The following is a 19,464-nucleotide window of genomic DNA, read 5'->3' as shown; positions in this document are numbered from 1 at the left end:
AATTGAGTGTGGTCATTTAAATATCTTCGTCTCAAGAACCACTAGGTCAGAAATTTTCAAATTTACATAAAAGCTTTCTAACATAGTGCAGGTTCAAGTTTTCTTCTCCTCAGATTATTGCCGCTGAAGGTAAGGTGGTGGTCACAATAGGGAATCAAAGTTTTATGAGAGCTGTTCGATATGTAATGTGTATTGCACCACAGTCCCTGCTCGAAGGCCCTAAGCGCCGAGCAAAGGCCAAATTTTGCATCCCTTCATCGGCAATGGTGACGTCTCCATATGAGTCAAAAATTCTCGAGAGGAACGTTAAAACAATATTCAATCAATCAATTGTAGGTGGAGAGAGAAATTTCTGACTGGCACAGAGTCCGTCAAAAATGCAGCAAAATCTGACCGACCTGTGACTAACAGGCATGGCAAATGTTTTAAAAGTTAGGGAAATGATTGAAAGTGATGGCAGATACACGATTCATGATATTGCCAAAGCTGTTGGCATATCGCTATCGCGGGTGCATTTCATTTTGAAGGGTATTTTGAAATTTTAAGTACGAAAGCTTTCTGCCAGGTGGATACCGCATATATTGACAGATGACCAAAAACGGATACGAGTACAAACCAGTAGGCAATTGCTCAAAATTTTCCCCAAATTCAATCAAAGACAATTTGCAAACATTGTTACTGGTGACGAAACATGGGTTCACTATTTCGAACCAGTAAGAAAAATTGGAAACAAGATATGGCTAACTAAACACAGTAGAAGGCCTGTACATAGTTGCCACCATAAACACAAAAATGTTCTTTATTGCATATTCTTCTCATGTGATGGTATAGCCGTACAAATTCCGGTGCCGAAAGGCAAAAGTGTTACAGGTCGGTATTACCGAGATGTGTTGTACTAAAAAAGCTCAAGAAATATGATCATAAACGACGCCCTGTGTCAGGATTTAGACATGTTCATCTACTTCATGATAATGCTCCATCACATACATCTGAGCTTGTGAAACAAAGGTTACCATCTTGCCACACCCACAATATTCTCCAGATCTAGCCCCGTGCGACTTTTTCCTTTTCCCAAAACTTAAAAAGTTCTTATCTGGTCGTCATTACAAGTCCCGACAAACCCTTGGTTCAACCACCAGTCAGTGCCTCAGAGGTCTACCTAAATCAGCGTACCGTGACACATTTCAGATTGAAATTATGTATATCAAACCGCGGAGAATACTTTGAAGGGATGTAATGTTCATTTCACTGTTTCAGTCGAATGCTTTTGAGATATCGTACAATACACATTACATATCCAACAGCCCTCGTGCATGTGCTGATATAGAGAAAATCCTTCAAAATATTCTCAAGAAAAGTTAAAAATTATAGGAAATGACATAATGCAAATTCAAGTTTGTTCAAATTATGGTCCCCCGGGGTGAGGTGTGGTCACAGTAGGGGATCCAAGTTTTAAATGCGAGTATTCAGGGAAATCTTTAAAAATTCTTCTGAAAAATAACTGGGCCAGAAAAGTTGAAAAAACAAGGTACCATTGTAAAAAGGCCTAAAATGTTTCTCTGTTCTAAGAGTGTCTTGAATAAAAGTTTGATCTGTGTTTTAAGCACCTATTTTCAATGTCTCCTGAACTATTAAGGTAGATTTTTCACGTCTCCATATGAGTGAAATATTCTCGAGAGGGACGTTGAACAATTTTCAATCAATCATATCTTGCACAAATGTATATTTCTTATGACAAGACTTTTCATTTGATATCATAATCTTTAACCCTGTGACCTTGAACTCGGAATCAGACCTACTTTTAAAAAACAACCCATTAAATATATTTGGAACTATTTTGGTGTGGCCTTCATATTTTGTGTATAGGGATTCTTTATGGCAATATCTTGTACACAATGGTGTTTGGCCTACTTTTAATAAAAATCTGACCTATTCAATATCTCCTGTTCTATTCAAGATAGAGCTTTCATATTTTGTATATAGGTTTCTTATGGCAAGGTCTTCATATCATGATTTCAATCAAACTTAGCACAAATCAATCTTGGGTGACGGGGATTCAAGTTTGTTCAAATAAAGTACCATGCTCCCTCCAAAGGAGAGATTTAACACGAAGAACTCTGCGCAGTTACCACTCAGTCTGCTGGTTATAACTGGTTCTATAACACTAAGAACTCTGCGCAGTTACTATTTTTTCAGGCGGAGGACGGGAACAAGAATTCTCACAGCTTTACTGTGAAACAAAACATAACACTTGCGACTGAGTTTAGTGGGAAATTAGAGTGAAATGTCAATATATTTATTATAGGATTAAACATTCTTCTTGAATAATTTATCGATGTGTAAACTCTCGCCATTTTACTCACAAACTGAATAAAAGTGCGAAACACTTTTATGTTTAGTTTGTGAGTAAAATGTCCGGAGTTTACACATCAATTAATACTTCAAAAAGAATGTTTGATTCTTATAATTCCAATTCGGTCCCTGCATTATCATTTTTAAAAATTTGAATAGTTTCCCCGCACTACAAGAATGTTATTTGCTTTCAGACGGGTATGTATACATAGCGGGTTTTTGTTGTTGTTGAGTTATTGATGTGTAAATTTTCATTTAGCTTTATTTTTGTCCAATCAAAACAATGGATAAACAACATTGGCATTATATGTATACGCGTGTAATGAAGATTTAATGATATGCAACGAACAGACAGATTAGATCGTCTGTACCAGATAACGGAGTGAGAGGAACTAACGTATTAGATCGCCAGTACTAGATAACGGAGTGAGAGGAACTGATGGATTAAATCGTCAGTATCACATAACGGAGTGAGAGGAACTGACGGATTAGATCGCCAGTACCAGACAACGGAGTGAGAGGAACTGGCGGATTAGATCGCCAGTACCAGACAACGGAGTGAGAGGTACTGACGGATTAGATCGCCAGTACCAGACAACGGAGTGAGAGGAACTGACGGATCAGATCGCCAGTACCAGACAACGGAGTGAGAGGAACTGACGGATCAGATCGCCAGTACCAGATAACGGAGTGAGAGGTACTGACGGATTAGATCGCCAGTACCAGACAACGGAGTGAGAGGAACTGGCGGATTAGATCACCAGTACCAGATAACGGAGTGAGAGGAACTGACGGATCAGATCGCCAGTACCAGATAACGGAGTGAGAGGTACTGACGGATTAGATCGCCAGTACCAGATAACGGAGTGAAAGGAACTGAAGAGATTCAATCAGTAAGTTCCGGTTCAAACCCCGGTCTACTCCATAGCCTTTTCTGTCTTCGTGTTTACAGATAGATAGAAAAATAAGCCACCCACCCTAAAATCTTCTGATACGCATGACACTTCGCAGTTTTGGTTTATATAGTTGCGGCACACTTGCTATATAATTGCAAGTACACAGTATGATAATTTAAAAAAGAATGCGGTCATTGTTTTGGAGAAATGTCTAATGACTCCGGTTATTGTTGTTTTGTGAAATCTCGTCTGATTATTATCAGCTATATTTTATAATAGTGAATCATCTGTTTAAGGTAGATCTATACTCAGCCTTAAATGGACTCAATCATGAAAAAATTGCCTTTACAAGATAAATATACATTCCAGTAATAGATAGACATTGAAAAATATATATGTTGACATGCTATTTTCATTGTTATTGCTTCTCAAAAGTAAGCACCCCATCAACATTAAGGAAAATGCACTCCTCCTTCCTTATTTTTCTTATTAATTATTATTTCCCCAAACAAATGGGCAGTGATAAGCAACATAGACTATATACCCTTTATTTAATGGTATGTAATCATTTATTCTAATAAATTGGAATAAATATTTTCACAATGTATAATTTGTGAGCCCAAACATGTTAAGAGAAATACTGTAGGAAATTCCATTTGACGTCAATATTGGTCTTTTCCCTAATTTTTATGAACTAAACCTTGAATTAATTGTTTTTGATTTACATATTATTATCTTAGAATAAGGATTTGAGTAGGAAAATCATATGTTGACGTATTCTTTTAGAAGCTATCAGTTCTACAACAAGTACACCCCCTCCCCCTTAAAATCTTGAAAAATTATACATTATCATATTTTCGTAAGACATGTGAAGTTTGAGCATATTTACAACCTTGAATTATAATTTGAACTATGCTAAACTATAACTATTATAAGATACATGTGGTTTACAATTAAATTTTACATTTTATCTGAAAAAAAAAAATATTCCAGAGAGGCTTTACACAATGTAAATGTAAAACGAAAGTAACAAACTGAATTTTGATGATTTTGCTATATGATTAATGCATACGTTTAATGTGTGATATATCTTATATCCTGAGACAAAGTTTTATATGAATCTCTACAGGTCATGAAATCATTTACATGTACATAAATTGGATATATGTACACGTACACCACTTACGACGGTCTAAGTAGATGCAATATTAATAAGGAACTAATAGATGCCGCCCCAATAATTTTGAAAAAGGAGAGAGGATGAGGAAAAAATGACAAATTCATGACGGTCGGTGAAATAAAACAAATTATTTGCAGCTGATCTTTGAAGCTTGCGTCAATATCTGTGCAACATTGTAGCAGCGAACACAACAAAGATATCTGTGGTCACTGAAGCAGTAAAATGTGAACTTTTCATTTTTACACGAGCGTACCATGTATTTGTTGATGATAATTTGGAACCTATTCTAACCGGGATCCTCACAAAAGAAATATTATCATGATGCTGGTGGAAATCTGAATTGGTTTGACCTCCCCCTTTTCGCAATTGTCTCGCCCACTTTCTCATGCCCCACAATTCCATATGTTGAACATTTGGATCATAGTAAAACTTTTACATACATAAATAGTCAATGTACACTGAATGCTTCACGGACATGTACGATGTAATTGACACGCCCTCATCCACCAAAATGTTGTTTGTTCTCCAACCGATTTTTTTCTAAACAACATTGACTATAATCATCTTTATCTCCCTCCTTTTAAAAAAAACACACCACAAAATCTCAACTTAAGATTTGACTGATAAGAACATAAGAACACCCAGGAAGGAATTGATATCGGATATTCACATCTCGTATCGCCATGCAAAAATCAAATGGATATCTTTATAATATACGGAAGCGTGGTTCCGCATTTACATTTGATTGTGACGTAGGCCGAGTATAGGTCTACTTTAATCTTGCATTTAATTTGTAATTCGGTATTTATGTAAACAGTTATTTAATTTAAAAAATACTGTCCTGACATAGTTTTGTTTATTCTTAGTTACTTGTACTTCAGCTTAATATAATATTAACAGATATCTTTATATTCATAGATATCGATATATCAGAGGAGAATGACCCGGGTTAATGAATTCTGACATGTCGTCTGATGACTCGGGTTAATGAATTCTGACATGTCATCTGATGATTCGGGTTAATGAATTTTGACATGTGTCGTCTGATGACTCGGGTTAATGAATTCTGACATGTCGTCTGATGACTCGGGTTAATGAATTCTGACATGTCGTCTGATGACTCGGGTTAATGAATTCTGACATGTCGTCTGCAATGACTCGGGTTAATGAATTCTGACATGTGTCGTCTGATGACTCGGGTTAATGAATTCTGACATGTCGTCTGATGATTCGGGTTAATGAATTCTGACATGTTGTCTGATGACTCGGGTTAATGAATTCTGACATGTCGTCTGCAATGACTCGGGTTAATGAATTCTGACATGTCATCTGATGATTCGGGTTAATGAATTCTGACATGTCGTCTGATGACTCGGGTTAATGAATTCTGACATGTCGTCTGCAATGACTCGGGTTAATGAATTCTGACATGTGTCGTCTGATGACTCGGGTTAATGAATTCTGACATGTCGTTTGATGATTCGGGTTAATGAATTCTGACATGTCGTCTGATGACTCGAGTTAATGAATTCTGACATGTTGTCTGATGACTCGGGTTAATGAATTCTGACATGTTGTCTGATGACCCGGGTTAATGAATTCTGACATGTCGTCTGATGACCCGGGTTAAGATTCTGATAAGACTCGGGTTAAGAGCAGGTAGTACTATGATCTGAATCCATGTATTCGAACATCCTTCCCGGTTTTACATTGAGAAAACAGGAAATTGATAGACTCTACTAGCTGTCAAATATAACTTCCTATATGTACACATCACAATAAACAATGAGTTACAATACGAGCGATCAGTTAATTCTCCAGGAATCCATCGTAGCGACCACGGTGCCAGTTTATCTGATATTTTCATTCGGATTTATTGGAAATGGATTGGCTTTTTATGTGCTTATTTCTTCTTCAAAAAATCACAAATGGGTTCCATTTCAAAGACTTGTGCTTGGATTGCTTACAACAGACACCGGGGCTTTATTGCTGATGTTCCCAGTCATCCTGGTTCGATTTGTTTCAGATTTTACCTATGTTTTCCCAACCAGCTTGTGTAACTTTAGTTCCTTTACTTTGATGTTTACTATGACGTCATCAGCGCTCATTGTCTGTATGATGTCACTAGACAGGTTCGTGGCTGTCGTTTTCCCCTTTACGTACAAAGTTCAAAATAAAAGGAGCCGAGCGAACATCACACTTTTGTCTGTTTGGATATTTTCGGCTATGTTTAGTTGTACTCATCTTCTCGGATTCGGATCAAACTTCAACTTTTATCCCGGGACGTGGTGTTTCCTGAATTATATGGGAAAGTCTGCCCTTGATCGTGCGAGCTCCTTCGTATTTGCTGTGTTTGGAATAATCGTCGTTCTGGTGACAGTTGTGACAAATTGTGTAGTCATTGTGTCGTTATGTCGAAGTCAATCGTCCCCGCAGAAACGCAACCACAGCTTCACGATTGTGTTCCTAATGGTGCTTGTTCTTCTGTTTCTTCTCTGCACCGCCCCGATCATGGTGAGAAAAGATCACACGGTCAACCAAAGTTTATTTGTTATCATTTACATGTTCCATGATCTCATTGTGATGTTACATGATCTCATTCTGTTGTTACATGATATCATTCTGTTGTTACATGATATCATTGTGTTGTTACATGATATCATTCTGTTGTTACATGATATCATTGTGATGTTACATGATATCATTCTGTTGTTACATGATATCATTCTGTTGTTACATGATATCATTGTGTTGTGTTTGAAGACAAACAGGAGTAGGCAACAACGTAATACTATATAAATCTTTTAGTTTCACACAAACGTAAAAATGATTACTAACCCATTCGTTTCAAATGAAATTTAATACGATAATTAGGCAATCATTTTACGTATTTTAATGATTCCTACTGATTAGGCTTTAAATATTTAACATATTTAATGAGATTATGGATTAGGCTATAAATATTTAACATATTTAATGATTCTTATGGATTAGGCTATAAATATTTGACATATTTAATGATTCTTTTGGATTAGGCTATATATATTTTACATATTTAATGATTCTTTTGGATTAGGCTATAAATATTTTACATATTTAATGATTCTTTTGGATTAGGCTATAAATATTTTACATATTTAATGATTCTTTTGGATTAGGCTATATATTTTACGCCTTTTAATGATTCCTCTTTAGTTTACGTACATCTGCATGATGTCTTTATTAGGCTATACTTGTTATACGCATCTTAGTGATTCCTATTGATTAAAAGTTCACGAATTTCAATTTTTAGAAATTAAAACTCTCAAAGCCTTGTGATTCAAATATCTGCTTATTGATACCTTTGCTTCAATTCACGTTTTGCCATAACCCAAACATAGAAATTATAGATATATGCACGTATGTAGTTTTTATAATTCTCTTTAAAATAATGTCTTACAGCATGTATATTTTCATTTTTGTTATTCGTGCCTTTCTCTTTGATCTGTGATAATTTGACTGGTAAATGAATTGAATTTAAGTAAACCCGACGTACTTATAACATCGTTTCGGCAGTCGCACTTCATATTTTAAACAACACTACATTAATCCATAAAATGTTATAGATCTCCTTATTATTTCATTGTCGATTTAAGTGCATACAGTATTTAATTATGTCAAAATCATGTGACGCTCATTTCGTTCCTATTTGTATCGCCAGTGCATTTTATGAGAAATAGAAAATTGCATCAAAATTCCATGTCATTTCATAAAGAGTATGGTTTCATGCGCAAAGTCACTATTGAATTCCAGACTGAAAGGTTTGTAAACAATGAACAGAATAAACAAGACATTTCTGTAAAATTGGGACGTACGATAGTCAAACCTTGATTTAAAAAGAAATATGAAAGACCCATTTTCAGTATTAAACAGCGTGGAAGTGCTAGAGAAGCTACTGACAAACAAGATAATGTTGCAGGAGTTTCAACACTCTCATTTACAAATACCACCTGGCATCATCTCTAACGTGTTCAACACCAATAGTGTAAGACTGTTCTTTACATACTAATGTTGACTACGGGTTACTCCATTTACCTAATCGAGATAAAGGGGTCGCGGCGGGTATGACCGGTCGACAGGGTTGCTTACTCCTCCTAGGCACCTGATCCCACCTCTGGTGTGTCCAGGGGTCCGTGTTTGCCGTACTCTTAATCGTGTATTCTTTATAGGAATTACGAGATAGATCACTGTTCGTTATCTTTTTTTTTTCACATTTCACTTCTCTTTCTAGATAACAGTGCTTTCATTTGCGGCACAGTGGACCACTAATAAAGACCCTAAGGACAACACGACCATGGCCTTGTCCGTAATCAACGCTATATTTGACCCATGGATCTACATTCTATTGCGGAAGGAAGTGCTTGTACGAGTACGTAACAAAGCCATCAAATTATGTTCGTGGTTACCATTTTGTCACCAGAACAAACTGGAACTGCAGGAGTCTTCCGGTTCCACTTCCGGTGGCGAATCTCAGAACACTGCAGACACAGCGCAGACTGTTGTATAACTGACCCAGAAGATGCGTCTGACATCAGATCCGCTTGTCTTCAAACAACATATTTTATGGACACAAGACGTATCTCTTAAAAAGTAAAATTATTTGACGGAACCGATTTCAGGAAATTTATTGGAAAAATACAGGGCGTTACAAACCTTCTATTTACAACACAGCGTTTTCTACGCACGATTCAGGTATTTTGAACAGCTGCCTAAAAGTAGTTTCCCAAATCTCTGAGCACATCTTCCCACCACACCTCTCTAAAGACATACCTTCAAACATCCATTGATTGATTGAATATTGTTTAACATCCCTCTCGAGAATATTTCACTCATATGGAGACGTCACCATTACCGGTGAAGGGCTTCAAAATTTCGGCCTATGCTCGGCACTTATGACCTTTAAGCAGGGAGGGATCTTTATCATGCCACACCTGCTGTGACATGGGACCTCGGTTTTTGCAGTCTCATCCGAAGGACCGCCCCATTTAGTCGCCTCTTATGACAAGCAAAGGGGGACTGAGGACCTATTCTAATACGGATCCCCATGGGACTCATTTTTACATGAAAATTCACATACACCGATTCAATAAATCCTCGATAGCTATATTCACACATACAGTGTCTACAACATGTACATGATACGGTCAAGGTATAATATTGACCTGTGACCTATGACCCAAAAATTAATTTGTAGCCTTTTATCTCTCTCCTGTAATCTTTTTACTTTATAAGATGTTGACAACATTTGTACATTCATAAAATGTTTGGGATTTCCCATTGAGATGTCAATGTGGATTACAACTCTTCTGTTGTTCTAATCTATGCAGAAGTTGTGAGATTATGTTACATGTATGTTGTATTGTATATACACATTGCATTCGAAATATTATATATATATATAAACAAAATGCCTAATTTTATATCATTACTATACTTATACTGCATGTTTTGTATTTTCTGAAGCCACACTTTTTCCAGGGTCATTTGTCAATTTCATCAATTCGACTGTCATTATTTACAAAATTTAATAGATTGTGTCGAAGAACATTGTCTTGAAAAACGCTGCTCATTGACTCATTTATAATATTGTATACCCCCCCCCCCCCTAATCCCATGACCATGCAGTAGTGCAGGAAAGCACCGGGCTATATATTGAATGTGATACAAACAAAAGCCCTCGGATAACTTTGTTGACCAAGTAGTGTTGACCATCAGTCTTTCTTATCTAATACTGCAGGTTTTAAAATCCCTGGTCAGCACTTTACATTGTAAGCTAACATTTGTCCGGACACACTCACTAATACATATGAACACACATGTATACCTACCTACCTACCTACCTACACACTAATACTTATAAATACATATAAACACACATGTATACCTACCTACCTACCTACCTACCTACACACTAATACTTATAAATACATATAAACACACATGTATACCTACCTACCTACCTACCTACACACTAATACTTATAAATACATATAAACACACATGTATACCTACCTACCTACCTACCTACACACTAATACTTATAAATACATATAAACACACATGTATACCTACCTACCTACCTACACACTAATACTTATAAATACATATAAACACAAAAGCGAACATGATACCGGTATGACGGACATGCTAATATATCCCCATTTGTTGCGAGGGAATTAAAATTATTTGAAGGAAAACATTCCGCAAAATCATCACAAAACTAAGAAACAGGCCACCAAGGGGGAAGAAAAATTCAAGTACAGAATAGAAAGAACAAAACCAAGAAACAGGCCACCAAGGGGGAAGGAAAATTCAAGTACAGAATAGAAAGAAAAGGAAAATAGATATGGAGAAAACCGAACTTAATCCACTTGTTTTTGCCTTAGTCAGAAATAAAACATTTTTCTAACTAGTTTATCTATCATATTTAAAATGTGTAATGGGAGAAACATATCGGGCTACTTCCTCCTTTGTAGGAAAGACCCGTGACTTATCTGTATATATAGCGGATACTGAATCACGTAAAAAATAAATCGATTATTCTTGTACGTAGTGTATCAAGCTAAGAATCTTTGGAAATAAGGAAATGTGTACTTTGTGAATAATACACAGAAAATATATGTAAATAAGCGTAAAAGACAGCTATAGTTCATATTACACGATCATCTTCACTTAAAGCGTTCCGTTCTCGATAAGAACCGCTCTGTTCTCATCCGTCCAAACTGTTCAGCGTTCGCCCCCTCCCCACCCCCGAAAAAAAGTTCGTTCCGAAACTGTTGAGCGTTTCATTGGTGTAGTAGTACGCTTCAGGGTCTATACATTCAAACACATTTTTATGCATTTTCGTCAAAGGGAGATATAAATAACCAAACTCATAACTGTACAGAAATTACCGTAAATCAGTTGGTTTTGCACGATAATTTCGGTTCATTATTTCTCTTTGATATTTACCTCCGTCAAAATTTTGACGTGGAAAAAGGAGCCTTCCTTATCAATCATATTTTTGTCAAGAGTCATGTTGTGGGTGCCCTAAGAATAAGTATGGTAGTTACACAAACGGAATTTTCTTCTGCTATATAACGAAATAGTGGAAAGGTATTAACGAAATTAAGCACGAAAATTTAAACTCGCTAAATTATTTAGTACTTCTTTGAAAATGTGAAGATCTCACTTCCACAAATCTAAGATCAGAGTAAAGAAAAATTCAGATCGATGTCTATCGAATCCAGTAAATTATAAAACATGCATTTTCACCGTCAATTAAAGTTATGGATGATACAAAAAATATCATATATAAAGTTTAACTTTATATAAAATTCATACCCCCTCCACCCTTTGGAACTTTCGGACACCAATTTTTGTACAGTGCTATCATAACGGAAGAGACTAAGATTCACTACTCTGCGTTTGTAGTCAACCAGACACAAACTGATAACAAGTTACAGAGCATATATACACATGCGATGCCCCCAAGGCAACAGAGAAAAGCTCAAAGGTCAGTTAAAAAACCTTGGTATACCAAAAGGAAAGTCTTGACACAATGAATGCAGATATGAAATAAGAGAGCCCTATCACTCGTCTTTCAGAAGTTATTTAAAGGGTAGAGTTTTGAATTTTGGGTCAAACTCCAAGGTAAGATATCAAATGAATCTTCTCTATACACACATATGAAAGCTGTACCTTAGTTATTGCAGGAGATGTTGCCTACGTTATTTTTAAAAGTAAGTCAAATCCCAAGGTCAACATCACAAACGTTGGCACCAAAAGAAAGGTCTTATCACAAGAAAAAAGTATGAAATCTCTATTATTCACTATTCAAAAGTTACAGGAATCAGCACTGTAACATTATCTGTCAATTTCGATTTTTGAGTTATCGCCCTTAGTTATTGGTTATTGAGTATGTGCAATATGTGCAAGGCGCCAGTTTTGTGATTTCCGTTCTGAAATACAGATGTGAAAATTTCAACGTGCTTCTTGTCTTTTCTGTTTGTTCTTCATCACATCGAAGAAAACATAACAAGCACGATTAAAGGTTCAGACAGACTGCACAAAAACAATTTCTCCCCGATCTTGGATACGGGGGGATAAAACAGTTTAGTGTCTTTTCGAAAAACGATAAAACTTTTCTTTTTCATAAAGTAGATTGAAGATGAAAGGAAAATCCAGTTAACTGTTTATTTCACTGTTGCTTACAACAACATAAATACTGATGATAGATAAAACACAATGACCGGTAGAGAACTGGCTTTGCATTCAGTAGGTCCGTACATGTATGTTCAACCCCGGCCTCGGTAAACCTGAGTCTTCACTGCTGGTTGTGTGTTCCGTATTTTACTCGAGTACTTAGTATCGCGAAATGACTCGTGGACATAAAATCGCGAGAACATGAATTCGCGAGTGTTGTGTTGATCAAGAGTTTTTACTTGTATTTTAACAATATGAAAATAAAAGCAATTAAGTTTTTATCGCGAGTCATACTTCTTGCGACATTTCGTGAAAATAATTTCCTGGCGAATACCTGTATATAGGAATCTACCGTATTCGTCAAACACTCGGCATTAGAAGCGCGGCTTTCAGGTAATACCTTAAAATCTGATGTCTAGGGCGTTGGAGTGACAAGAACCCTCACAACAAAAATTCATTCATTTCGCCTGGTCAAAACGTGTGGTACTTTTCTTACAACTGACGACGTTTCAATACGAGTGAGATTCGGAGATATGTAAAACAAAGACACAAAAATAACAGTCTTCACTGAACATCAAAACTTCAATCATTTTTGACAAACATTTCTTAATTTTTGGCAATGTTTTTAATTCTAACATCATATTCAAACATTTACATACATACCAATGTACATGTAGTGTATCGCCTCTTACACACATCGTGATACAGTCAAATATGATTGACGTCACTCGTATGAGTGTTTACCCTCATTTCTGTAGATTATGGGGAGGTAAATCGTTTTCCGCATAACGATTGATTGATGTTTTCCGCCACACTCAACAATTTTTCAGTTATCTGGTGGCGCCCAGTCTTTATTGGTGGAAGAGAGAACCCAGATTTGTACAGTGTACCTGGGAAGAGACCATCGACCTTCCGAAAGTAAACTGGGAAACTTTCTCACTTACCAGCGCGAGCGGGATTCTAACCCGCGCCGACAGAGGTGAGAGGCCGTGTGATTTTGAGCGCGATGCTCTAAACACACGGCTACGAAGGCCCCTCCGCATAACGAATAAAAACATGAAAAATGACCGTGTACTTTTACCAAATGAATGAGGATACATTGAAGGACGTAATACTGCTAGCATGAACGGCTTAGTACAGAGGTAAAGGTCCACCCTCTTACCACCACTTACGTGTAGTTCTAGTACAGGATTACAAGTCCACCCCTTACCACCACTTACGTGTAGTTCTAGTACAGGATTACAAGTCCACCCCTTACCACCACTTACGTGTAGTTCTAGTACAGGAGTACAAGTCCACCCCCTTACCACCACTTACGTGTAGTTCTAGTACAGGAGTACAAGTCCACCCCCTTACCACCACTTACGTGTAGTTCTAGTACAGGAGTACAAGTCCACCCCCTTACCACCACTTACGTGTAGTTCTAGTACAGGATTACAAGTCCACCCCTTACCACCACTTACGTGTAGTTCTAGTACAGGAGTACAAGTCCACCCCTTACCACCACTTACGTGTAGTTCTAGTACAGGATTACAAGTCCACCCCTTACCACCACTTACGTGTAGTTCTAGTACAGGATTACAAGTCCACCCTCTTACCACCACTTACGTGTAGTTCTAGTACAGGAGTACAAGTCCACCCTCTTACCACCACTTACGTGTAGTTCTAGTACAGGAGTACAAGTCCACCCCCTTACCACCACTTACGTGTAGTTCTAGTACAGGATTACAAGTCCACCCCTTACCACCACTTACGTGTAGTTCTAGTACAGGAGTACAAGTCCACCCTCTTACCACCACTTACGTGTAGTTCTAGTACAGAAGTAAAGTTCCACCCCCTTACCACCACTTACGTGTAGTTCTAGTACAGGATTACAAGTCCACTCCTTACCACCACTTACATATAGTTCTAGTACAGGATTACAAGTCCACCCTCTTACCACCACTTACGTGTAGTTCTAGTACATGATACAAGTCTACCCCCTTACCACCACTTACGTGTAGTTCTAGTACAGGATTACAAGTCCACCCCCTTACCACCACTTACGTGTAGTTCTAGTACAGGAGTACAAGTCCACCCCTTACCACCACTTACGTGTAGTTCTAGTACAGGATTACAAGTCCACCCCTTACCACCACTTACGTGTAGTTCTAGTACAGGATTACAAGTCCACCTCCCCCTGACTACCACTTACGTGTATATCTAGAATGCCATATGTGAAGAATACCAGAATTTACCCAATCTAGAAATTCTTGTATGAATAGTTTTGCAAAGGTTAAAAATTTACAATGAAATAAAGCGAGAAGGAAAGATGAATAAGGAAGACATTCGCCACATAATTTCGATAGAGTGTTCATGTGAGAGATGAAAAGTGATCGTTCATTGGTTGTACTTCTTAGAGATACCAACTCTCCAGTAAATGACGACCAATCGTTAAACGTTTTACACCAAAGCACTGAGACGAGAAACAGATCCACCGCTCTTCTCCACGGTGACTGTTGACCCCGTGTCTGTGACCTTTGTTTGACACTTTCGGCGCGCCTTTTCAGAACTCCTGCCGGTATTGTTGTTATGAAATGATTCGTTGATGATCCCAAGCCTAATCCCCACTCCTCTTTTCAGCGATTTCAGTCCGTTAAGAGTTTCCTTCCTCAGCAGAATGTAGATCCAGGGGTCGACAATTGAATTATTGACTGCAAACCTCAGGACGAGGAGTTCTAACGGTCCGTCACCGTCTGATGACCCCATTAGTGACGTAGCGTGGGAAAAAATCACAACCTAAATATAAAACATAGCACATTTTATTTATTGGACCAAATACTGTGTGACCAGCAAGTTGATGTTACGTGGATTTCAACAGCCTCGTTTAAAGTAAGCATTTCGCAAATTATATGGTAGTTATAATGATCGAGTTTGCCAATACAACCTGTTATTGTGTCAAATGCTGTCTGCTATTTTTCATACCAATTGTTAGGCCGTTCTTGGCACGCTGATTTTGACTACGAATTGTTCCGTTTACCGGATCAGGATATAGGACCCACGGCCATAGGCGTAGCTTGGGTTCGAATATTACCGAGGCAGGGGGTCAGAAGCTATCGACATTTTAACAACGTAAAAGGTGTTTTTTTTTTTTTTTACCGAGGCAGCTGCCTCGGTTGCCTCAATGGAAGCTACGCCACTGCGGCGAGTGTGACCGGTGGACGGGGATGCTTACTCATCCTAGGCACATGCTCTCACCTTTGGTATATCCGGGGGTCCATGTTTGCCCAACTCTTAATTTTGTACTCCTTATAGGAGTTCCATGTATGAGATTGATCAATGTTGGTCATTTATATTGTTTAACGTCCCTCTCGAGAATTTTCACTTACACGGAGACCTTACCATTGTCAGTGAAGGGCTGCAAAATTTAGGCCTAAGCTCGGCGTTTACGGCTTTTGAGCAGGGAGAAATCTTTATCGTGCCACACCTGCTGTGACTCGGGACCTCGATTTTTGCGGCCTCATCCGAAGGACCGCCCCATTTAGTCGCCTCTTATGGCAAGCAAGGGGTACTGAGGACCTATTCTAATCCGGATCCCCACGGGACAATTATTGAACATAGACGTTAACCGTAAATTAAAAACTCAACGATAGGGATGGCTAGAGTTTCTTTATCTTCAACTTCCCACATTTACATAGCAATATGCCATTATCACCTGCATGTGATGTTTATTTTTCACAACTGATTCCATATACGAGATGATCTGCGTATGATCAATTTTCACATCAAGGCAGGCTACTGGCAAATAGCTTGATGTTACAGAGGTTTCAACAGTTATATGACCAACGCAATGCGGCATGTAATATTATTTAAATTTTCGCAAGGGATATCCCGGATATGACATTGAAACAGGCGCCAATAGGTGTTAGCACGATAATGGACCCTCACATTACGGACTTGAACGCCATGCATAGGTCAAAATGTATGGCTTATAAATCTGGTGACGTATCTATATGAGGCTGGCACTATAAAGAACTCTCACTGTTACATTTACGGTCTTGATTGTATAAACAAATTGCACGTGACCTAAAGCTGGTGACTATCTAAGTACGGGATTAAAATATTGAACGGGGATGTAAATCTCCACAGAAACAGCAACAAGCCTAATAACTAATTTCTACTTTTATATTTTTTCAATCAATCACACATCCTGTTTCTACATGTTGTGACTAATCCTTCGTCCGGTAATAGAAGAGAAACTCACTGGTCTACCGGATATTACCTTGGAAACGTAAACCCCGGATCACTGCAGGTGTTTGCATGATAAACAGCCTACACTGGTGTGACCGTCAGTAAGTGAAAAACATGTGGCACTTCACTTACACACATTGTGAGGTCTCTACATGAGTGAGGTAAAACGCAATACAATAAACAAGTGGCCCAATCACAAACTCTGGGGAACATCTGATAAAGTCACCTCTATCTAAAGGGTCAAGAAGGTTGATCATGTCATAAAAAGAAAGACGTCTTAGCTACCCAAATAACCTGCACAATTTAAAAATGGGGACTCGAAAGGGACCCATTTTTGTCAACAAAAAATGAAAATAACTTTCCACGACTTCCATGTTATAGATACAAAAAGCTGTCACCATTTGAAATTCCATGATAAGGGCCACTTTGTCAGTCATGGCTATTTTATCGAATGGTGAAGTTACGTGTTACGTGCTAAATATCAACATCCCGGATACATAATAATGTCTACGCTGGTTGTGATACACGGGAATATAGAATCTGTTAACTTGTCCGTAAAATTTCATTCTGGCTAATTTAGACTTAATTCTACCGTAACAATTAATTTGTGTAAAGTGATCAATATATGATGGATTAATAAAAAAAAAATAGTATGATTCGTGGGCTGAGTGTTTTCTGATTCTTTATTTCCATGAGCCACAGGCTCATTAGAATGCAATTACACAAACAAACAAACAAAAACGCATTGTGGAGAGTGAGTAGACAACAATGTTACAACGATGTACAATTTAAATTAAACAAATGATATCACACCACCTGAGAGTTTCGTAGCTTAGTTGTGTACCGTAAAAAAATTCAAAATTATAGTATTTTTAACACTAAGTAGTTTAATCCGTTTGAACACACTAGGTTTTGTAAAATAGAATTTCTTAACATATTTTTTTTCTCTCTCTCAAGTCATCATACAGAGGCCATTTTAAATAAAACTGGAACTCATCCTCTATATCATTTAGCTCACAAACAGTACATAACCGTCGTTCTCTGACTATATTATTATGTCTTCCAACTTCAAAAGTTGATTTAAATGAACAGTTTCGACGCTGTGGTACAGTGATAACTTGCTTGTCTCTTTTACAATAAGTTTATTTGTTCCAATGTCTAGTAAGCCTACCTTAAGGTAGAATGAGAACTTGTCGGTCATTTCTATGTCAATGGGTAAAATGAACCTATGCCATGGAAACTAACATAGTCTGAAGTAGGGATTTTTCTCTTAAAACACATGCAACAAATACAAGCTAGTACAGTTTAATGAAATTAGATTTAATGAATGACGAGAATACTGACCATGAGAGGGGCCCAGCACGTGGTGAACACGATGACGATGACCAATAAGAAGATGATGATGTACACATCACTATGCAGCCGTCGTTTAGACCACTTGTTATTACTTCTCCGGTTTCTACACACGGTCAGAATCACGGAGATGTTCACAGCGATTGTACAGATCAGAACGAGCAATCCAAACACTGAATAGATGTAGGAATTGATGCGATCCCGGGGAGATCTTCCAACGAAGTTCAGAAAACACCACGACTTGGGATAGTAGTTGTGGCTAGAACCTAGTCCCATTAAATGCAACGTGGAGAGGAGAAGTCCTATTGACCAAATCACAGCAAGGACGCAGTTCGTTCTGCGTCCTTTATTCGTTGAGTTATTATAGAGGATTGGAAAGAGAATAGCAAAAAAGCGATCAAATGACATCGCACATATAATCATGGCAGATGACATTAGTGTGAATGTGTAAATAAATGAACTGTAATCACACAAACTTTTCGGAAATTCGAAAGTAAAGTTTGAAGCATATCGTATCATAACAGTTGGATAAACACAAAGAATTCCTCCTCCGTCCGTCAGGGCCAGGCCAAATACTAGGCGATAGAATGGTCTCCATTGATGGTCTTTGGAAGACAAAATCAACACTACAAGGGCTATCGCGTTTCCTATCACCCCAAACGCAAATTGAAGGGCAGGGGGCACAGAGGACTCCCACATGTGATCCTCAGTGGAGTTGCTCGAATTTGTTGTATTCATTTTCGAAGTTGCAAAGTAAGAAACTTTTCCATTTACAATCTGTTTCATAAAAGGTACCGTAGGAGGATACCAATCAAAGACAGCGACCAGTCGAGTGAACTCCCTACCTGACAGGACCGTCTCCTGGTAAACACATCTATTTATTCTTGGTCCTTAAACAAAATTTTACAGATAGAAGTTTACACAGATAATCTCGATGGCATGTTTTCCTGATAGAGGAGATTGAACACGGTGAAGTCTTCCGCGAGAGTGCTTATCATCATTAAAAATTTTGAAAACGTGTTTTACTTAAATTTTTATCTTTGTTCAAATACTTGCCTTTTGATGAGAAAGTCACTTTCGTTGTGTTGAAATATCTATAAATCAGCTTTTAGATTTGAAAAGTTCATGATAAATGAGGATCTACATTCAGAATGACCATAATTTAACATTACGATTGTCTCATCTAGAAGAGTATTCCATTTGTGTCAACGAGAATCGGTTTTACCTCAA

General features: G+C 37.7%; 2 protein-coding genes across 2 annotated transcripts; one reads left to right on the top strand and one right to left on the bottom strand.

Moving 5' to 3' along the window:
• Positions 1 to 5,222: 5,222 nt before the first annotated feature.
• On the top strand, positions 5,223 to 10,012 carry LOC125664288 (prostaglandin E2 receptor EP4 subtype-like). Its single transcript, XM_048896975.2, has 2 exons — positions 5,223 to 6,942; positions 8,699 to 10,012. The coding sequence occupies exons 1-2, from the start codon at positions 6,214 to 6,216 to the stop codon at positions 8,972 to 8,974; spliced, it is 1,005 nt and encodes a 334-aa protein (XP_048752932.1). The 5' UTR covers positions 5,223 to 6,213; the 3' UTR covers positions 8,975 to 10,012.
• Positions 10,013 to 13,253: 3,241 nt separating this feature from the next.
• Positions 13,254 to 19,464, bottom strand: LOC125664289 (prostaglandin E2 receptor EP4 subtype-like). Its single transcript, XM_048896976.2, has 3 exons — positions 19,291 to 19,464; positions 18,226 to 19,124; positions 13,254 to 15,429 (listed from the first exon to the last, which is right to left on the bottom strand). Exons 2-3 carry the CDS (start codon positions 19,018 to 19,020, stop codon positions 15,094 to 15,096), a joined length of 1,131 nt encoding a protein of 376 aa, XP_048752933.1. The 5' UTR covers positions 19,021 to 19,124; positions 19,291 to 19,464; the 3' UTR covers positions 13,254 to 15,093.

The sequence above is a fragment of the Ostrea edulis genome, chromosome 1, assembly GCF_947568905.1.
Source record: "Ostrea edulis chromosome 1, xbOstEdul1.1, whole genome shotgun sequence".
In the NCBI taxonomy this organism is placed as follows: domain Eukaryota; kingdom Metazoa; phylum Mollusca; class Bivalvia; order Ostreida; family Ostreidae; genus Ostrea; species Ostrea edulis.
The sequence above is the reverse complement of the archived record's forward strand: the minus strand, read 5'-3'. Positions and strand labels throughout refer to the sequence as shown.